The 23,152-nt window shown below is 39.0% G+C and overlaps 1 protein-coding gene across 1 annotated transcript in view; it reads right to left on the reverse strand.

The window, feature by feature from the left end:
- Positions 1 to 218: 218 nt before the first annotated feature.
- The window catches only part of LOC306851722 (roundabout homolog 2-like), a gene marked incomplete at both ends in the record, with an annotated part of 60,268 nt that continues 37,334 nt past the window's right edge, over positions 219 to 23,152 (reverse strand). Inside the window, 18 exons of the mRNA XM_079388162.1 lie at positions 219 to 367; positions 1,542 to 1,691; positions 1,807 to 1,905; positions 2,008 to 2,162; positions 2,416 to 2,622; positions 4,515 to 4,629; positions 4,800 to 5,069; positions 5,160 to 5,299; positions 5,498 to 5,540; positions 5,642 to 5,857; positions 12,034 to 12,205; positions 12,293 to 12,411; positions 12,537 to 12,753; positions 12,936 to 13,054; positions 13,141 to 13,307; positions 18,702 to 18,870; positions 19,035 to 19,116; positions 21,108 to 21,313. Of these exons, the coding sequence (XP_079244288.1) occupies positions 219 to 367; positions 1,542 to 1,691; positions 1,807 to 1,905; positions 2,008 to 2,162; positions 2,416 to 2,622; positions 4,515 to 4,629; positions 4,800 to 5,069; positions 5,160 to 5,299; positions 5,498 to 5,540; positions 5,642 to 5,857; positions 12,034 to 12,205; positions 12,293 to 12,411; positions 12,537 to 12,753; positions 12,936 to 13,054; positions 13,141 to 13,307; positions 18,702 to 18,870; positions 19,035 to 19,116; positions 21,108 to 21,313 (2,795 nt within the window). The remainder of the gene's footprint in view (positions 368 to 1,541; positions 1,692 to 1,806; positions 1,906 to 2,007; positions 2,163 to 2,415; positions 2,623 to 4,514; positions 4,630 to 4,799; positions 5,070 to 5,159; positions 5,300 to 5,497; positions 5,541 to 5,641; positions 5,858 to 12,033; positions 12,206 to 12,292; positions 12,412 to 12,536; positions 12,754 to 12,935; positions 13,055 to 13,140; positions 13,308 to 18,701; positions 18,871 to 19,034; positions 19,117 to 21,107; positions 21,314 to 23,152) is intronic.

The raw sequence follows: 23,152 nt of genomic DNA on the forward strand, positions 1-23,152 counted from the left end.
CCATGGAGACCACATGAGACAACACAGTTCTTTAAAAAAGTGGAAATGTAATCATTTGTCTGATTCATTTAGTGTGCTTTCAGCTCTGCACGCTCAGTGTCCTGGAGCTTATCGATTGTTAATTTACTGCAATGCTCCAAGGCCCCATGTGTGGCCAGTGACTAATGAACTTATTCAGACCATGTGCAACCAGACGAGATACACAGTCCCACACAAACTCATCTAACCTCATTTCTCCTCCTTCCTGCCCCCAAGGAACGTGAGGTTGCAGAGGATTGAGAGGCAGAGCTTCTGGAGAGGGAACAGTGGCTTGACATCTGACCGCTGGACAGCAGGTTTGCTTTGAAATACTGGATTAAATCTTCATCTGTGCAGTGAAATATACAACAGTCAAATATAGAGTGAGAAATAAAAAACACAACACACAGAACTTTATTTTTATATTTTATGAAGAATATGAGACGCTGCCAGTCCATGTGTGGTTCAATGACTAATGCTGTGGGTGGTTGCCAGGTTGTTTCAAGGTGTTCGAAGTGATTTTTACTGGGAAGTTTAGGTGCAGATTTTGTGTTGATATCAATCAAAACTACATTTTATAAGGAAGATGAGAGTGGTGCAAAACTTGCTGTCATGACACTAGTGTGTTACTATGGATGATGCTGTGGATGGTTGCCAGGGCATTGCTAAAGTTTTCAATGTCACACTAGTCCAATATCAAGAAAGCCCAGAGATGTTAATTTGCATGTTCTCTAAAGGTTTTGATTTGTAATCAAAATAATTATATAAATGTCAAGATCTAGATTTATATTTAACACTTATTTAAAACATTAATAATTAATACTTTTTATATTTAACCCTTATAATTTAGGTTTAATATTTATATTTTATTTGAAACTTTTATATTTGAAACATTTATATTTTACATTTAAATTTAAATAGAAGATTTAATATCAAAATAAATATCACACTTAAACAGGTATTGTTTTTACACAAATGCATAATTGTTTAAAACGGGCCATATTTTTCTCAACCCGTTTAATAAAAAAAAAAAACTGCCCCCTTGTTTTACCACACTGATATATAGTTATATTTATATATTTTATTTATAACACTATACAATTTATTCATAACATGAATATTTATTGCTATATTCAACATTTATGCTTTAGATTTACAATTAGATTTAACATGTTTAGATTTTATGAACAACACTTATAGTTATTTGTTATATTTAAGATTGTTATATTTAGGATTTAACATTTACACAAATGCATAAATGTAAACTTTTTAAAAGCTTTTGCATAAAAATTGCCATATTTAGAATTTTGTAACAAATTGTTTTAAAAAATTCAATAAACATTTATATTTTAGATATACATGTAACATTTCTATTTATTTTTATATTTAAGATGTAACATTTGCATTTAGATTTAAATAGATAATTTAGACAACACATTTAGATTTAGATTTCATAATCTATATATATAGTGATACTTGCAATCTCTACTAGCTAAGGTTTTTTGCTCCCACTTAAGTCTGACCTTGTGTGCTCCACTGTGCAGCTGTTCTGCGGTCTGATCTTTTCTCTCTGTGTTGTGGGGGCGTCCTGCTCCCGCCGTTGTCCAGTGTGTCTGTCAGGTGCTTGAGTGGGTCCTCCGTTACAGGAGGGGGCTCAGGTGGAGGAGGCAGGTCTGCAGACATGCACAAACCAAAAGTGTGAATGATCATCTATCCACTCCATTATTATAGAAGAACAACTGCTTTAATTACTACAATCAATAATTTATTAACTATGTGGATTCTTACTCCCTGGTTTCAATACTTCACGTCTCGCAAGGCCATCCTTTTGAGATTTCTTCTTAGGCCTGGGCTTCTGAATTGAGGACGTGAATGATGGATATTCTCCTAATAGCAGTGCAGATGAAAGTAAACAAAGATTATGTACTCCATAAATAATCATCAGCAATGTAATAAAAACAGTTATTTTTCCAGCGGTGAAGGGCCTACTTGTGTCTGTGTTGTTGGAGAACAGTTCCTCCATTTCAGCAATGTCTCTCCAAGGACCGCTGTGGTTGGGAACGCTACCATTAAGAGACTCTGTCTTGGTTAACAGCTTTGGGTTGGAAAGAGCAAACTGTGTATTGTGTGCACACTGTGTTTTCCTGTTGAATAGACACATGAGAATTTTTTTTTTCTTTTTTTTTTTTTCTTTTATGCCAAGTCATATTCTGAAGCTTGCCAAGTCATTGTCATGGCAAGAAAAAAGTAAAATCAGTTAAAGAAAAAAGATGCAAAAATACATGAAGAGATATGAAAAGATGTGACATGATTTGTGATTGCAAAGCTGAATTTTTGAATGGTGGTGAACTATTCCTTTAATGTTGAGCCCTGATGCCTTTGTGTGTGTGTGTTTACCGTGGCAGAAGGTCTGGATGGTGCAGGTTTGGCAGGTACTGCTCCTCGCTGGGGGATGGTGTGAGAGTTGCTGTGGACTGCAGGCTATAGGTCGTGGCCCTGTTGGTTTCCTCTCCTCTCAAAGGCTGAGTGGCTACGTCCTCCAGACCCTCAAGCAGATAAGATCGCTCAGGCAGTGGAGGACACCACTCTTCATCCTCCTCAGGGCTATTGAGACGTAAACATTAGGATTCCAGTTAAACCTAACATATCGGTACACTACTTAAACACAAACTAGTTTTAAAACAAAGCAAGAACAAAGAAATTTCATACAAACACACAAAAAGAACACATATCAAAAGACTCTGGACCCCTGATGCATCTAGCAGCAATTTCATCACATGATAAAAGATTGCGGTAAATAAAACCAGACTGTGGTCCTTTGAAAAAAGTAAAAAAATATAAAAGTGAATCCAATGTGGGTACAAAAGACAGCATTGTAAAAAAGCTTATCAAAAATTTGTCAAAGCAGTTTCATCCATGGAGGGTGGTGATAAAAATATGATGTGAAAGGAAGAAAGCATTGAGGACAAAGGTTGATATTTGTGGTTCCGCTTCATTCCAACCCGTGGCTATTCTTACAGGTTCATTCTGAGAAGCCGCGTCTGGCGACCTGCCTCTCGGCCCCGTCTTAAACAGCCAGGACGGCTTGGCTCTAAGCGCTAACATCATTAGCCCCTGTCACTTTGAGCTGAAACATCAAATACGTTTAGATAAGACTTCAATTTATCGCCCAGGCTACATTTTACCATGTTGCACAGGTTCCATATTGGGTCACTTTTCTGAGAAGGAGAATTATATCCAGAAGTGTCAGAACGTAAAAGAAAAAAAGTCGGATGACAGCTACTGAAAAGCAGGTTTATAAGTTGATCTTCTGGAAATGGGCTGACAGACTCAAAGTAACATGGTATTACCACAGATTTTGGACTTGTACTATGGTCGTATCATTTGATTTTGGACATGTACTGTCATATTAATATGGCTTTTTAAACAAATTCCATGGTATTTTAAGTCAAGTCAAGTCACCTTTATTTATATAGCGCTTTTAACAATACAGATTGTGTCAAAGCACTTAACAGTATCAATTTGGAGGATAGAGTGTCAGTAATGTATAATAATAAGATTAAACATTCAATTTTCAGCTAAAGGCATTTCATTATCGAATTCAGAGATGTCATTGTCTAGCTCAGTTTTAACATGGTACAATGGTTGTTGGACATTTACCATGGTATTAGCATGTTTTTTTAATTGTATAGTACCACAATTTTTAGATATTTACTTAATTTTGCACATACAAATGGTACATTTTGGACACCATAGTATTAACATTGGTTTTTGAACAAGTACCATGTTCTTTTGACATGGTACCGTGGTTTTTGGATATGTACTATAATATTACCATGGTATTTTAACATGGTACCATAGTTATTTGACATTTACAATGGAATTAGCATGTTTTTTTTATTGTACCACAGTTTTTGCACATGCACCATGGTATTATCATGGCTGTTCAAACAAGTACCATGATCTTCTTATTTGGTCCAATGGTTGTTGAGAATTTTCCATGGTATTAACATGATATTTTAACGTTACCATAGTCCATCGACATTTACCATGGTATTACAATGGTTTTATCACATGGTATCATAGTTTTTGGACAATTACTGTGGTATTATCATGTCTTTTTTTTTAATTGTACCACAGTTTTTGGACATCCACCATGGTATTAACACTGGTTTTTGAACAAGTACCATGTTCTTTTGACATGGTACCGTGATTATTTGACATTTACCACAGTATTAGCATGTTTTTTTTTTTTAATTATAGAACAGTTTTTAGACATGCAGCATGGAATTACAATGGTTTTATCATGCAGTACAATGGCTTTGGACATGCACCATGGTAATACCATGAACAAGTACCATGGACATTTACCATGGACATTCCAAAAACTATGATACCATGTGATAAAACATCACAGCATGTTTTCTGTACATTTACCATAAACTACCATGGTTATCTGGACATATACAAATGTTTTGCCTTAGAATGGTTATTACCTGTGTCTTTTGTCTGTGTTTTGAACCTCCTTGTTTTGTGCTGAATGTAGGGACATCACATCAGACCAAGTTGGTGAAGAGGTTTGTCCTAGAGACTTCTGCTTCATCAGTTTGGCTGTATAACAGCATGAAACAGTCACAAGGCTAAACTCAAGGTCATCTGCATAAAATTGACATCAGCATTTGTTGCAGCACTTGTTGATCCAATCTGTCTGCATAAATTCTGCCTAATACCTAAAGGACCAATCCCTTAACCCTCATGATTGAAATCAATGTCACTCCTACCATTTTCGCCTCTTGGGTACTGAAGTTTTGCATATTCTGCTCCACTGTGGCTGGACTGAAGGCTCCACTGATCCAGGTCCTGCTCCATGCTGTAGAGGTCAGTTTTGGAGACGACTGGAGTGCTGGTGTATGGGTCTGGACCCTGAGAGTACAGGCTGCACACATCATGTCCATCTGCATCGGCTGGGTTGATGGTACAGTATATGGCGCCTTCATTAGAGGCCGGGCTGTACTCCCCATTCTGGCTTAGATAATTCGATAATCCTGAAGCTGTAAAACAGATTAATGAGTTATAGGAGATTTGATTTGTAAGTATGACAGTACCATAATGTAGGGGAACGCCCATGACAGAGATCTTACTGTTGTAGTATTGATCTGTGGAATCAAGCCTGCCTGCACAGCAGTTGACCGAGTCTTTTCCATTTCGAGAGAAGTTGCTAGTAGGCCACGAGTCAGCCAGCCAAGGGTAGTTACCCAAGTGTGACTCCAACAAACATGGCCTGTAAAGCAAATTAAATAATTTAATTTAAAATAAATTATTTTAAATTAAATATAAAAAAAGGTTACAAGGGTTACAATTTTATTTTTTTGTAAATTAATTAATAATACTAATTTTAATGTTCACTTTTTATTGACTTTTTCCTGACCATTTTCCATGTTCTACCGTGGGTAAATTTAAAGTCTCCTATGATACAGACCTTCCATTTATAAGATCCGACCCAACACCTTGAGAGAGAGCAACTAAAGAAAAAAATATGAGAAAGAATTCATCCCAAAAGCTCTTCTGACGACATGATTTAGAGACACACATTGTTAGTTTTGAGCTAGTATGGTAAGGTTACCTGCAGGCGTATATGCAAAGGAAGTAGAATAGTGTCCAAGTTCTTTCCTCCTCCTGTGTCTGCAGTAGATCCAGGCGCTGAAACCCATTAGAACCATCCAGGATGATACACCAATCCCGGCGATGAAAGCTGGCTGACGGACCACCCCTGTGATCTGCTCGGATAGGCTGACACTATCATCCTTTATCACTGACAAGGACTGATCTATTGCTACTTCTGATAGAAGATATAAGGAGGAAATGGGAAAAAGTGAATAAGAGCGATTATGTGAAAATGAAAAAGACACAGAAGATACTTCTTGTCTTATACAGGAAACATTTTATCAAAATATATTTCCCCCATCATCTATCTTCAACTGACACACAGCATGAGAATCCCTAACATTTTCGATTCCTTAACATGAAATCTGAGTAAATGCTGAGATAAGAATCTGTTAGGTGGGATAAATGTCACCATCAGAGGACAAACCTGCCGGACAAATCCAGCTTAAACTGGCAGCTGTGTTTTGGACAGCACAAAACATGGTAGCAGGATTAATAGCTGGCCTGGCTGGTTATTAGCTGGAACAAGCCACTCATTAGCTGGACAAGCTGGTCCAAGAAGATTATCGCTTCAGTTCAGCCTGGCCATTAACTGGCCAAGATGGTTATTGGTCCAAGCTGGTAACTAACTGGTCACTGCTGGTCTTAACTGGTTCCATCTGGCTGTTAGCTGGCCAAGATGGTTATTAGATAGTCAAAACTAGTTATTAGCTAGATCAAGCATTTGGTTTTTGTCTTATTAGTTAGTCCAAGCTGGCTATAAGATAGGTCAAGCCTGCCAAAATCTGGTGAAGATGGTCATTAGCTGGTCCAAGCAGGTTATTAACAAGCCAAAATAGTTATTAGCAGGTTTAAACTGGTTATTAGTTGGATCAAGCCAGTCGTTAACTGGCCAAGATGGTTATTGGTCCAAGTTGGTAACTAACTGGTCACTGATGGTCTTAACTGGTTCCATCTGGCTGTTAGCTGGCCAAGATGGTTATTAGATAGTCAAAACTAGTTATTAGCTAGATCAAGCATTTTGTTTTTGGCTTGTTCAAGCAGGTTATTTGCTAGCCAAAATGCTTATTAGCACGTCTAAACTGGTTAGTAGTTGTCTCAAGCCAATCATTAGAAGGACAAGACAGTTATTAGTCCAAGCTGGTTATTAGCTTGTCACAGCTGGTTTTTAGCAAGTTGAATTTGGCCATTACCTGGCCAAGATAGTTATTAGCAAGCCAAAATGAGCATGTCTGTTTATTAGTCAAGTCAAGTCAAGTCTGCTTTATTGTCAATTCTTCCACATGTACGGCACATACATACAGAGAATTGAAATTGCGTTACTCTCAGACCCTTGGTGCATACAGTTAACATTTAAGACACTGACAGTAGACGTTCAAATCCAGATAAATACAGTTTAAACGTATGTACATACAACTATACAGATATACAAATGAGGACATTGTAGAATAATAAAGAAAGAGATAGATAAAGTGGCATAAGGCACATGGCAGATAGAGTGCAAACCAGTTAAATAAAACAAAACTGTGCAGATATATGTGTATATACTGTATATAGTGCATATATATTTATAGTGCAAGAGGAGCTTATCAGTCTGAAGACATTGTAGAAAAATAAAAAATAGATAAATAAAGTGGCATAAGACACATGGCAGAATAGATAGAGTGCAAACCAGTTAAATAAAACAAAAGTGTGCAGATATATGTGTAGTGCAAGAAGAGTTTATCAGTCTGTTAAAGTGACAAAAGAACAGTCTTTTTATCAGACTATCCGAAGAGGTAGTTTGCCGTCAATGCTGGGTGAGGTAGTGATCAGTCCAATGCTGCACAAGTGACAGGTGCTGGTCACAGTTTGTAAGTTGGTGGGGGGGTAAATACGGGGTGGTCCTGGGGATGTGGAAAGCTGGGGGGGGGCGTGTCGTAGTATCAAAGTTCAGTGTTGCATGGGGTAAAAGAGGGGAGGGGGGGCAAGGACGGGAGGGAGTTCAGCTTCCTGACAGCCTGATGTATGAAGCTGTCCTTCAGTCTGCTGGTCCTCGCCTGGAGACTCCGCAGTCTCCTCCCTAATGGCAGCAGACTGAAGAAGGGTGGGTGGGATCACCTGCAATGCGGAGGGCTTTTCGGGTGAGACGGGTGCTGTAGATGTCCAGGGAGGGGAGAGAGACACCAACGATCTTCTCAGCTGCTCTCACTATGCGTTGAAGTGACTTGCGGCAGTATGCGTTGCAAGCGCCATACCACACAGTGATGCAGCTAGTTAGGATGCTCTCGATGGTGCCTCTGTAGAAGGTGCACATGATGGGGGCCGGGGCTCTGGCTCTTCTAAGTTTGCGGAGGAAGTAGAGACGCTGCTGTGCTTTCTTGGCCAGTGCTACAGTGTTGTTAGTCCATGAGAGGTCCTCTGTGATGTGCACACCCAGGAACTTGGTGCTGCTCACTCTCTCCACAGTCGCACCATTGATGGTCAGTGGGGCATGCTGAGTGTGTACTCTCCTGAAGTTGTCACTGCACCACCCGGCCAGGCGGCTCACCTTGCTCCTGTAGTTTGTCTCATCTCTGTTGCTAATGAGACCCACCACAGTCGTGTCATCCGCAAACTTAATGAAAAGGTTGGAGTTGTGTGACGGTGAGCAGTCGTGGGTCAGCAGAGTGAAGAGGAGGGGGCTCAGCACACATCCTTGGGGGCCCCAGTGTTCAGTGTAATGGTGCTGGATGTGTTAATGCTGACCCGTACTGCCTGAGGTCTCCCGGTCAGGAAGTCCAATAGCCAGTTGTACAGAGAGGTGTTGAGCGCCAGCTGGACCAGTTTGTGAGTGAGCTGTTGAGGGATGATTGTGTTGAATGCTGAACTGAAGTCTATGAACAGCATCCTGACATATGTGTCTTTTTTGTCCAGATGTGTGAGGGCTGGGTGGAGGGCAGTGGCGATGGCATCATCGGTCGAGCGGTTGGACCTATATGCAAACTGGAAGGGGTCCAGGGAGGGTGGGAGGACAGACTTGATGTGGTACATGACTAGCCGTTCGAAGCACTTCATGAGAATAGGAGTGAGTGCTATTGGACGGTAGTCATTGAAGCAGGATGGAGATGGCTTCTTCGGGACTGGAATGATGGTGGTAGCTTTGAAGCATGTGGGGACAACGGCCTGATTTAGCGAGATGTTGAAAATGTCTGTGAAGACATCAGTGAGTTCCACTGCACAGTCTCTCAGTACACACCCAGGAATGTTGTCAGGACCCGGAGCTTTGCGTGAATTGATCCTGCTGTGGGATCTCCTCACGCTGTCCGGGGACAGCGTCATCACCTGGTTGCCGGGAGGAGGTGGAGTCTTCTGTGCAGTGGTGCTCACTTTGAGGCACAAAACAGCAAAGAAGGCATTCAGCTCGTTCAGCAGGGGGATGGTGCTGTAACAGGTCTGTGGTGGGGCTTGTAGTCCGTGATGGTCTGTATCCCCTGCCACAGGCTCCGAGTGTCTCTGCAACGATGGGCTATCCTCCTGGAGTACTGTCTCTTGGCCTCTTTGATGCCGCGGGAGAGGTTGGCCCAAGCTGTCTTCAGGCCCTCCTCATCTCCAGCTCTAAAGACAGCGTTCCGAGCCTTCAGAAGTCTGTAGACCTCCCCTGTCATCCATGGCTTCTGGTTGGCCCTGACAGTGATGGTCTTTGTGACTGTTACATCATCAATGCACTTGGTGATGTAGGCAGTGACAGTCTCTGAGTACTCTTGGAGGCCTGTAGTGTTGTTGTATGTGGCAGCCTGTTTAAACATATTCCAGTCAGTGGTGTCAAGACAGTCTTGAAGTGCCTCTGACGACCCTTCCAGCCACACTTGTATCTGCTTGTGTATTGGTTTGATGACTTTAACGAGCGGTCTGTATGCAGGCATTAGCATGACAGTAATGTGGTCTGAGGCTCTGAGGTGGGGGAGGGTCTTGTAAGCTCCTCTCTGGGTGGTGTAAACAAAGTCCAGGGTATTTTTTCCCCTTGTTGGAAAGTCTATGTGTTGATGTATTTTTGGGAACACACTCTTTAAGTCTGCGTGGTTGAAATCCCCAGCCAAGATGAGAAAAGCATCTGGGTGGGCTGTCTGCTGCTCACTGGTGTGCTGGTACAGATCATTTAGTGCCTCACTCCTGTTGTTGTTGTTGGAGCTAGGAGGGGTGTATACAGCAATGAGCAGTATAGCTGTATATTCCCTCGGTAGATAGAACGGCCGGCACTTAATAATCATAAACTCCACCAAGGGTGGGCAGTGTTTGCAGACCACAACAGCGTCGCGGCACCATGCATCATTGATGTAAACACAAAGCCCACTGCCGCGGATCTTACCTCCCTCGACGAGAGCTCTGTCAGCTCGATAACACGTTAGCTAGTCGAGCTGTATGGCGCAGTCCGGTATGCTGTTGTTAAGGCATGTTTCCGTAAACACAAAAACACAACAGTCTCTTACAGTCCTCTGAGTAGAGCGAAGTAGTCGGATGTGGTGATGGCGCAGTGGATAAGACACATGCCTTTGGTGTGAGAGACCCGGGTTCGAATCCACTGTGAGACACCAATGTGTCCCTGAGCAAGACACTTAACCCCTAGTTGCTCCAGAGGAGTGCGACCTCTGACATATAGTGAAGTGAAGTGACATTCAGCCAAGTATGGTGACCCATACTCGGAATTCGTGCTCTGCATTTAACCCATCCAACGTGCACACACACAGCAGTGAACACACACACACCGTGAACACACACCCGGAGCAGTGGGCAGCCATTTTATGCTGCGGCGCCCGGGGAGCAGTTGGGGGTTCGGTGCCTTGCTCAAGGGCACCTCAGTATTGAGGGTGGAGAGAGCGCTGGACATTCACTCCCCCCACCTACAATTCCTGCCGGCCGGAGACTCGAACCCGCAACCTTTGGATCACGAGTCCAACTCTCTAACCATTAGGCCACGACTTCCCTGATATATAGCAATTGTAAGTCGCTTTGGATAAAAGCATCAGCAAAATGAATAAATGTAAATGTAAATGTAGTCCACTTTATTGTCCAAAGAGAGTACGTTCGCCAGTACGATGGTGGGGATAGCTGGCTTGTGTGGGTTGGCCGCTAGCCTAGCTCGGATCCCTCCGCACTTACCCCTCTTCTGCTTCCTCTCACGCAGCTTGTAGCGCCTCCGCTGTGGGCGAGATGCAGTAGTGGGGGTCGGTGATGGAGTAGGCTTTCGGAGCAGACCGAGGTCCCGCAGCTCTTCGGCGTGCGCTGAGTTTAACACTAAAAATGTGATTCTGCCGACATCGAGCAGAAACTCACGACTGTATGCGCGCTTAAAGGCAGGTAGACGTGACGAAGATGTACAAAAACATTGCGACTTACAAGACAAAAAACACGAAAACACCGTTCTGTCGGGAGAGAGAGAAGCCGCTACGTCTGTGCGTGCCGCCATGTTGTTTTTTCATTAGTTGGATCAAGCCAGTCATTAGCTGCCAAACATGGTTATCGGTCCAATCTGGTTACTAACTGGTCATTGTTGTTTTTAGGTTGCCAACATGGTTATTAAATAGAAAGGCGGTTATTAGTCCAAGTTGGTTATTAGTCGGTCACTGCTGCTTTTTAGTTGGTTCAATCTGGCCATTAGCTGGCCAAGATGGTTATTAGCTGGTCAAAACTAGTTAATAGGTGGATCAAACATTTATGCCTTGTTCAAGCAGGTTATTAGCTAGCCAAAATTAGCAGGTCTAAACTGGTTATTAGTTGGATCAAGCCAGTCATTAACTGGTCAAGATGGTTATTAGTTGAAGCTGGTTATTAGCTGGTCACTGTTGCTTTTTAGCTGGTTCAATCTGTCCGTTAGCTGGACAAGATAGTTATTAGTTGGTCCAAACTAGTTATTAGCTGGATAAAAAATTTAAATAGCTGGCAAAGACGGTTAGTGGCTTGTCCAAGCAGGTTATTAACTAGCCAAAATGGTTATTAGCAGGTCTAAACTGGTTATTAGTTGGGTCAAGCCAGTCATTAGCTGGCTAAGATGGTTATTAGTCCAAGCTGGCTATTAGATGGTCACTGCTGGTTTTTAACTGGTCCAATCTGGTTGTTAGGTGGCCAAGATGGTTATTAGCAGGTCTAAACTGGTCAGTGCTGCTTTTCTGCTGGTTCAATCTGGTCATTACCTGTCCAAGATGGTCAAAGCTTGGTATTAATTGAATCAAGCCACTCATTAGCTGTCCAACCTGGTCTTTACATGGCATCTAGTATGACCACCAGGTAACTGGTTTGTTGACCAGCATAGACCAATTAGAAACCAGCTATCATGTTTCAAAAAGTAGTTACTAGTTTAAGATATTCCTGGGTGGAAATGATGGCGGTACTCACTTAGGAAGATGAAGACAGGTTGGCTATGAGCGCCCACTCCTGCACTTGTCACCGCTGCGATCTGCACGTGATACATAGACTCAGGCAACAGCCCATCCAACAGCACCCACAGCGTATCCCCATCCACACTCCTGTTGATCATCTGCTGAGACTCGTTTCCTACACACCACACCTGTACAACCCAGAAACAGACTTCAGTCATTACTATTTTACCAAGCGGTCACTGAAAGGCTCCCCATAAAGGCTTCACTGGTCTCACCCTGTACTCTAGTATGAGCTCTTCTGGCACATCAAGGGGAGGAGGCTGCCAGGACACTCGCACGGTTGAACTGTTACTTAACTGCACCATGCTGACTCCCTGAGGAGGGCCGCTCAGGACTAAAAGCCGAAATATGATTGGCAAATGTCAAAACATTAACATTAAAGCAAAAGTTTGAGGGTAAAATGAAAGTCATGCGAACAAAAAGCTAAAGACTCGAGTTGAATATCAAAACAAGTCCTGCCTTCATCAGGAGTGCGAACCACAGCTATTTCACTGTCAATCCCCTGAAACTCATTGTAATACGGTCTCATTTTGAACTCGTATTCTTTTCCTCTGTGTAGCTCTGTTAGGACAGCAGCATGTAGGGGACCTGCTTTTACGTCCTGGATCATCCACGCACTCCCCACAGGCCTGTAATACAGCCTGTAACCTTCAATATAGCGAGGATGTCGGTCAAGCTGAAATAATATCAACACATACATATGGTATCGTCAGTTTGAGATCTTGTGAATGGCCATGTAATTTTGACAGATACTGATAATCATTTATGTACTAATGTACTGATATTTACTTATTTCTCATCATTTACCGTCCTGCTGAAAATGCATGTCTACATATGTACATCAAATCATATACTCACAATCCATGTGATTTGAACACTTGTAGGGCTCAAGACTTTGGGTGTCTGCAGATGAACCTTGACCCCTCCTAAATCCATCTGCACATGTGCCTGGTCTTTCCCCTGACCTTCTGGAACATCTGAAAATGTACAAACACAAAATTATGCTGATGTGCACAAACCATAAAAACAGCCCTCACACACACTACAGCAAAACTACACTCACCTTGTGTTCGGACTGGCTCCGAGATGGGGCTGGGGTCACTCAGGCCGTAGGAGTTGACCGCTCGGATGATGAAAAGGTACACAGTATTGGGGTAAAGCCCAGACACCGTGTGCTTCTCTAGCCTCACGAGATCAGCTACAGTCTGCCATGTGCTTCCCACTGACTGACTGGAATAAGACACATTAAATTAATACTACATTAATTCACAAAACACATCTCCAGCTTTACAATCAAAATGAATGATGTTCAAAGCCATTGACTGTACATCAACTGAATTCCATATTAATATGTCAAGTTGCAGCTTACAGTTAAGCTGATGAGCTATATTATATATACTTATAGATATATTACATCATTAATAAATGTAATAATTTAACATTTATCTTTGCTTCCTTTTCAGAAAAGAACTAATTCATTGTGAATTGCTGTGCTTTGCGTCATGTCTAATAACATCCCTTATCCATCAGAAAAAAATCACTGTGATGCTCATGCATTCACATGAAAAGACATTATTTGAATTATGACAGGGTTCAATTATACAACAGAGGATACACATTTGAATATTCAAATAATTGTTATATTAGTAATTCTGTTCGGTGTTGGGGAAGCTACTTTGAAACTGTTGCTTGTCACAAATCACAAGCTACTCATGATTTAAATATATTATATTAAAGCTACTAACAAAGACACTGAAGAAATATAAAGGATCTGTATCAGATCTATATGTGGTTGGTTTGGGGTCAGTAAAATTAATACTTTTATTCAGCCAGGATGCATTAAATTTCTCAAAAATAACAGTAATGACATTTATGATGTTAGAAAAGGATTCTATTTCAAATAAATGCTGTTTTGAAATTTGTATTCATCATAGACTTGTTCCACATAGAGGGTCCACAAAAATATTAAGCAGCACAACTATTTTTAACATTGATAATAATAGTAATGTTTCTTAGGCATCATATCAGTATATTTGAATGATTTCTGTGACACTGACGACTGACTTCTGAAAATTCAGCTTTGCCATCACAGGAATGAATAACAATTCAAAATATACTGAAATAGAAAACAGCTTTTTAAAATTGTAATAAAATTTAACAATTTTACTGTTTTTTGTTCAATTAAATGCAGCCTTGCTGAACATAAGAGCATCAAATATTAAAATCTTACAGAACCCAAACTTTATATGATATTTAGTATGATACATAAATCTATTATTCAGTTTTTAATAGTATAACATTAACACTACATAGCTTTATACTAAACACTAAATAGACAACATGTAACTGAATAACAGTGATATACAGCAGTAATTAACCAAGTAATAATTCAAACTGTTTTTGAACCAGTTCATTAAAATGAACGATCTGACTCTCTAAATCAATATGACTTTGAGAGATACAGACGTTCTAGTAGAGCCTGTTTATTTATTCCCTCAGCTTGCTCAGTTGTAAGGTGGCTGTGTACAGAATACAAACACCTGCTATTTTGCCATACTGGTACCTGTCGAAAAAATAGCACGTTACTAGAAAACCTGCAGTTTTTCAAAAACAGCTGCACTATTGTCATGCAAATGAAAACTGTAGTTAACTTCATGGCAAGTTTGTTACTCCCAGCAGACTCTAATGTCTTATATGAATAAAAAAGCTCCACTAGCATGCTGAATTGGACACATTGGCCTTTGTTAATGAGAAAAAATGAGCACGGAGCAGGGTGTGAAGGACAATGGAGAGGATCTGGCCTTGTCTCCATGCACCATGAGCACATAAGGTCTGCCCAGTCGACTTCTCGGACTGTGCGCACGACCGTGACCTCTCAACAGAGCGAACTGCACTATAAATCCAAGCATCTTCTTAACAAGGTGTCAGAGCAGAGCTAAATAACGACTTGGCCTCTACTCTCGGCCTCCCTGCATCACCCTCCCTGCTGCTCTCCTGGCGGGACAATAATAGAGCCTTCTGTTCATCTGACCTCCACAGAGCCCAGAGGGACAAGTTCTGCTGAATTCTAACTGCAGCCCCAGGGAACATCCAGCCTGCAAGAGAGCAATGCTTCACTCTCACTTTACCATAAACTTCCATCCGCTCTGACACTCTGAATGACGTCTCCAACAGAACCGGCACTATAATGAGAATGTCTGCCACTCGCTCTACCCATCAGGCCACTAGAGAGGGTGTAGAACCCCCTTCCTCATATATTTCTTTTTAATATGTAGCAGTGCTGCAGATTTTAAATCCATGCAGGAACTGACTGAATGCATTTTTCAATACGAGATAAAGTGCAAACTTTTGGAGGAGAGGAATGTTCCAGGCTCAATGTAAGTTAAGCTGTATCGACAGCATCCGTGACAGGCTTTTGATTACCACAAAACTCAGCCCTCAGTGAGTAAACAAAAGCACAAATCATATTTAATGCATACTGGGTCAGAAATTATAAGAGGCTCAGGTGAAAAAAAATCCCACTGAGTTTTAAAACACAGGAGAAATGCTCCATAACACGTTCCTCTGTTTTTCTCGTTTGTAACATCTGATATAGTTCTTAATATTTAACAAGAATTAATTAATTAATTTTGTTTTATAGGTGACACCCTAAAATCCAATTATAAAAGATATAAAAAGAAGACACGGCGTGATTTTATATCGTTAGAAATAAACACAACCCCATAAATGTGAAAGAAATGCCCCTGAAAACCAAATCCAGGGGGCCAATATTGCTTCTTAATGGAAAATTGGATTTCTGACACTGAAAGCATGTATAGTAATGCATTACAGTCGAAGTCTATAGGGCAAAGCCCTGCACTGGAGTAAACTGTGTAACTTTCTCATGATGTGCATAAAGATCCAGGAGGGGTTGTTTATATTGAGGAAAAACACACAGGAATAACATATCCAGACGTTTATCCACTTAGAAAAGTAGTGCCACCTCAAAAGGCTGATTTAGCTCAAATAGCAGCTCAAATTACACACATATTCATGCAAAATGCTAGCATTTTAACAAAAATTAAAGCTGTATGTTTATTCTTTTAAACCTTCCAAAATGCTTGTTCCATAAATCAGAAGTCTTCAACTTTTTCAGGCTAAGGACTTCTTGGTAAATAAAGGAGAAGTTTGTAGAAGAAAAATTAACAAACTAAACTAAACTACAACATAATACAACATGAACTAAACCTATAATAAAATGTATGGTACCACATTTATGGATTTATACACACAAACGACACAAGGGTGAAATATTAAAATTCCAATAAAAATATGCATTTTTGGCAAAAATGTATTCGCATTAAAAGCCAAAATGATCAAAAATACAAAAATGTTCCCAAGGATGCACAAGGTTATTGATGTAGGCCTATACACTTTAAACCCTTTGGTAACACTTAACAAAAAGGTCCCTTTAGTTAACATTAGCTAATGCATTAACTAATATTAACGAACTATGGGCAAGACATTTGTTACTGTATTTGTTAATCTTTGTTAACATTAGTTAATGAAAATACAGCTGTTCACTTTTCGTTCATGTTACCTCAGGTCCATTAAAGGGATAGTTGACCCCAAAATAAAAATTCTGTCATTAATTGCACCCTCATGTCATTCCAAACCCATAAGACCTTCGTTCATCTTTGGAACACAAATTAATATATTTTTGATGAAATCCGAGAGGTAAGTAATTAATGACAGTAGTCGATTTTATTCGGCTATTCGATTTTTAAAAAATCCTCGACTTCACTTTGCTCGCGTCGACTAAACGCTACGATTTAATAAAATAATTATATGCGATGGAGTTCTAACACAGTATATGCGCTTTAATTATTTACATGCGTGCAGGTTAAGTATGTGCGTTCACAGTAGCTCCACAGAAACTTATCATTTACAGCGACTCATACTCCATCTCTGCATGTTGTTGTGAGTTTGGGTTTATTATAATGTTCATCTGGAAACGCAACATGCGCCATTTCAGCAGATTTGTAAGATAAATCATTTATAAATCTTCACTAACACAGGAGAATATGGAGGACCAAACCTGCATAAATGAAATATGAATAAATGAATGAATGAATAAATAGATATATTAATGAATAAATAGATAAATAAATGTGATAATAGGAAAATAAATAAATGAATAAACGACTTGATAAAATAAATATGATTAATTTGTAATAAAATTACCCCCCCCCATTTATTTTCTGCTTTTATACATTTTTAAACATTTTTTTACTTTTATTTTTTCACTAATTCTTTGTGTAGCAATGTCAGACCCTAGGGTGATGACACCCAGTTATTAGACTAGAAACCAACCATCCACTGGGTGTCTGACTCTGGGTGTCATCACCTTAGGGTCTGATGTTGCTACACAAGGACCACCTTCCTCATTTCCATGTTACACACGGAAAAGTAAAAATAAATGAATAAATAAATAAATAAATCTAAAAATAAATACATGTGGGAATAAATCATTCAAAAAAAATGAATGCATAAATATATAAATAAATATAAAAATAAATGTTTAAATAATAAAAATACATTAAAAAAGAATTAGTGAAAAAATAAAAGTTAAAAAAACGTTATATAAAAGCAGAAAATAAATTAAGGGGGGGGAAATTTAATTTTATTACAAATTAATCATATTTATTTTATCAAGTCGTTTATTCATTTATTTATTTTCCTATTATCACATTTATTTATTTATCTATTTATTTATTCATTCATTCATTTATTCATATTTAATTTATGCAGGTTTTGTCCTCCATAGGAGAATACATCGCGATTTCAAAATAAAAGCTCAAACCCTCACTCTGAATTTACACGGTTTGATGTCCACATATTCATTTAATTACAGTGGCTGTAGCATTTCTGTCCTAAAGAAATGACCAAATATTAAAGATTAAGTGATAAATTGATTTTATTTAAAAAATAGAGATATAAAGATACCTCCAGATATCACTGCACATCTACATTTCTTCCTAAATAAATTCTGGTAAATAATATTTCTGGTAAATACTCCTTTAAAAAGTGTTTTTTGATGATAATTTTATTATTATTAGTGGATGTGTTGTCATTCTCACACTATAATACTGAACTTTGATTTCAGTGATTTGGACTGTGAGATGGACACTGGCTTCTTGCACGCTATGTTGCACTTTACTTTTGCTTTAAAAAGGATTTCATAGAAATTTGATTTTCATTTGGTTTAATAAAATATAGTTTAAGAAAATATTTTTAAGTAATTTTATTTTTTTTGTGGGAAATTAATCATTTAGATTTATTGATTAATCGATATATTTTCGATAGTGGCAGCCCTAAATGACAGAATTTGCATTTTTGGGTGAACTAACCCTTTAAATAATATTAACAGACAACCTATGAGTGTAAGTATGAATTAGTAAATGCTGAAATTAATATCAGCTAAGATTAATAAATGCTTCAGAAGTATTTTTTCATCGTTAGTTCATGCTAACTAATGTTATTAAATGGAACCTTATTTTAAAGTGTTACCAGCCCTTTAAATGAAGGCAAAAAGTTGCAAAGTTATTCAAACAGTAGTAATTTAGTGTTATTAAAGATATAAACCTGAAAGTCTCGATGATGTAGGAAGTGACAGCAGCTCCACCCTCATGTGGGTTGGGCTGCCAAGTGAGAGTGACGCTATTTGAGGTCACATCTGTCACCACGGGCTTCTGAGGAGGACCAGGCAGCTGCAGGGACTGCGAGACCCGTGGGATGGAGGATGTTCCAGTCGCTAAACACAAGAAACAGAGTCAAATGTGTCTGCGTCAAGGGTGCATTCTCATCCAAGGACATCTGACTGCACACTGAAATCATCCGTACAACGTGTTTCTTGAAGTATCAGCCTTTTCAGTCTTATAGAGAGCTGTGTTACAGAGGAGAATGCTTGTATGCTACCTTTCACTGTCACGGTCCCACTCCAACTCGTCTCACCAGTGAAACTGGATGCGACACAGGTGTACGTCCCTGAGTCGGTCTCCTAGCAACAGAGAAGACAAAATCATCTCTGAAAGACGACGAAGATAATTGCGAGCATGCAATCTTTCTGAAGTAATTGTGTGCTTTTCTCTTTCTCTCCAAATGATGCGGATCAAATGTATTGTTTCAGTCGATCGGTCATTTCAATTTGTTTTCAGTTAGTTTAAGGTGATGACTGTTAGAGCTACTCTAAGATCACTTTTGACATTCTCAACAGCTGTTTTATATTCTGTCTACCGCAGTGCAATCTGTCAAACGTCTCAATTAAGATATACAGACCTTGTACCACAGATGGCATTCATATTGGAATGTTCTTGAAATGTGAAGCAAAGAAAAGCTGTACAATACACAGCTGCTTTTCTCTAGTTACTTAAACTAACTTTTGAATGACAATGTCTTTTGAATGCTATTTCAGGGTCAAAATTCTGAATTCAAAAACAGGTGCCCTTTCAGTATGAATTGACCTGACCAGATGCTACAAGCATTTCAACTGGAATGGCAGAAAAATAAATTTACAGAATTGCAATTAACACATTTGCATAACAGAGCAATTTTAATATTGAACACAATAATGTTTATGTTTAAACATAATTATATTATTAATTTGAAGTAATTATGCTTACATACCCTGATATATATAATTGTATAACAACACACTCTTCATTTTTTATTAATTAATAACAAAATTAATACATTTCAATAACTACAAAATAAACAGACATTTTTATATATAAAATAGACATGTATATAAAAAACTAAATTAGTGCATTCTGGGAAATTAAGCATTGCTCCATTATGGTCCATAGAAATTATAGTTAATTTATCGAATAAAATCCATTATATCGAATAAAATTAATATCATAAAATGTTTCAGGAACTATTCCATATGTGTATGTGTATAAAAAAACTGTTAAAATAATATAATATAATATAAAATAATATTACTATTTTATTTAATGACATATTACAACATAAACAAACTATAATAAAGTGAATGGTACCACTTTTATGGATCTACACACACACAAAGGACATGAGGGTGAAATATTAAAATTCCAAATAAAAATAGACACTTCTGGCAAAATGTATGGTGTTTGCATTAAGTTAAACAGCCAAACCGATAAAAATAGAAAAATGCAATAATGTTCCTAAGGTTCCTTTTTTCAAATGTATTTATTTATTTATTTTGTAAATTATATTTTTTTGTGTGTAATGAAAACTAAATTAGTGCATTCTGGGAAACTGAGCATTGCTCAATTATGGTCCATAAAAAATCAAGTTAATTTATTAAATAAAATGCCGGTAATATTATACACAACTAATATTGATAGTTCATGAATTGAATTATGGATGGCACACAATCATGATTCTCATGTATGTTAGGTTATGATATAATATGTATGGTGCTGCTTTAACATTCAAAAGAGAGCTCCACTGAGTAATATTAGCAAATGAAATATTTCAGTCCTCCATCCTTATTTGATAAGCTAATATATCTGTTATGTCAAACACTATATCATGACATGACAGATTTGGCTGGTTGTTTAGATTTATTGCACTCAGAGCTTTAAGTCTATTTTTCCACTGAACCTACTTGATGAATGAATGCCAAAATAAATTAAAACAAATCTTACTCTTTTCTCCAAACTTGGAAGGAAACTGCAGATTAGTGTCACTTACACTTTATCAGTGTAATTTTGTGTGCTTAATTACATTTGAGTTAAATGTATGCAGAGCTTCTCCGAGCGATCAAATCTGTTGGTTATTGATTTATGAACGTTACGTGGCTAAATGTGTTTTGCATGCGCTGATGGAAACCCTGCCTCGAGTATGAAACGCTCAAGTGGACACCATTATTTCAGGTGTGCTTGTGAATGTCTCACTTAGTTTAAAATGTTTTCTCAGAGGCTCTCTGTTCAGGGAGCTTTTGCTTTTCACAGCCCTAATCAAAGCAAACAATTCACATCTTTGTCTGAAGCGTCTGTCAAATACCTTCAAGCCGCTGATGTGTAAAGTGCCGTTTTCCATTAGGCTTATGTGAATGTCATCGCTCAGAACGCTTTGCCCGTCCTTCTCCCACCTGACGCTGGGGATTGGGCTGCCCATCACATGGCACTGGAGTAGGGCGCTGGAGCCTAAAGCGAGCGTCTGGTTGGTTGGGCCCTGTCGGATAATTGGAGGGACGAGATCTGATGGGCCTGGAGGATAAACAGCAGAGTGTGTTTGTGAGGAGTGTGTTTGCATCTGTCCAGTTGTCTAACAGTGCTTCTGGCATCCAAAGATCAGTCCGACTTACTTGTACGGCTACGGAAGTGCAACTGGCAGTCAGAGTTAATCACACTTTGAGAACACAATGGCACAAAAGATGAAGATATTTGTGAATTGGGGTGATGGGTCAGGATAGTTGACTAGAAGACTAGTTATTTCAGTGTATCTGCAGAATTTTAAGACTTTTTAAAGACTTTTTAAAACCTGCAGGAATAAAATGAATACAGCATACAAAACAACCCCATACAATCTCAAAATATGTTTCTCAGATTCTTACTTGATTAAACAGGCTATGGCACATATTCAAAAGTAAAACAGGGTTATTGTAAGTTTAAAATACTCAAGACATCAATACACATGAACTAGAGTCGATCCATATTGGATTTGCTAATATGATGATATTAAAGAAAGGCAATTTAAAGATTATTGTTGTTGATACTAATAAAATCTATATATTGAATATTTTCTTACTGTGACGGGGCAGCTCAGAGAAAAGCCACAAGAGTTTTACATTTAATTAAACACCAGATACGGTTTATTGTGTAACCACAATAGCAATAATATTCAGAAAAATTACTTGTTGCATAATGCAGATCACCAGATCCTCCTGTCAACCCTATCGAGAAAGGGCATCTCAGGAACTGCACTCCAGTGGTTTGAGTTTTACTTCTCAGATAGGTCCTTCAAGGTATCTTGGAGAGGTGAGGTATCCAAGTCGCAACATCTAGCTACTGGGGTGCCTCATGGCTTAGTTCTTGGACCACTTCTCTTCTCTGTCTACATGGCATCACTAGGTTCTGTCATTCATAAACATGGCTTTTCATATCACTGCTATGCTGATGACACTCAACTCTACCTCTCATTCCATCCTGATGATCCAATGATAGCTGCTCGCATCTCAGCATGTCTAACAGACATTTCTTGCTGGATGAAGGACCATCACCTTTAGCTAAGACAGAACTGCTTGTAGTTTCAGCAAACTGATCAGTTGATCACAATTTCACCTTCCAGTTAGGCTCAACAACCATAACTCCTTCAAAAACAGCCAGAAACCTTGGAGTTGTGATTGATGATAAGCTGAATTTCTCAGTCCACATTGCTAAAACTGTAGAATGGCTTTATATAATATTAGGAAGATCAGGCCCTTTCTTTCAGAACATGCAACACAACTCCTTGTTCAAGCTCTTGTTCTGTCCAGACTTGACTATTGCAATGCTCTCTTGGCAGGTTTTCCAGCCAATTCCATCAAACCTCTACAATTAATCCAAAATGCTGCTGCAAGATTAATCTTTAATGAGCCGAAAAGAATGCACATCACACCTCTGTTCATCAATTTGCACTGGCTACCAATAGCTGCTTGTATTAATATTTGCCTACAAAATCACCTCTGGCTCTGCACCCCTTTACCTAAATTTAGTACTTCAGACCTATGTGCCCTCTGGAAGCTTGCGTTCTGCAAGTGAATGATGCATTATTGTGCCATCCCAAAGAGGCACAAAATCACTTTCACTGACTTTTTCATGAACTGTTCCCATCTGGTGGAATGACATGCCCAACTCAATCCGAGCTGCTGTATCCTTAGCCATCTTCAAGAAACGGCTAAAAACACATCTCTTCCATCTTTATTTGACTCTCTTACTCTAGCACTCTCTATTCTAATTCTATTTTACCTATCTGTCTTCTTTTTATTAAAAAAAACACACTTCTCTCAATAGCATATTTATTCTCTAACTGCTAGCTTTTCTTGAAAAACTAACACTAGCTTTCTT

The sequence above is a fragment of the Barbus barbus genome, assembly GCF_936440315.1.
Source record: "Barbus barbus genome assembly, chromosome: 31".
Taxonomy (NCBI): domain Eukaryota; kingdom Metazoa; phylum Chordata; class Actinopteri; order Cypriniformes; family Cyprinidae; genus Barbus; species Barbus barbus.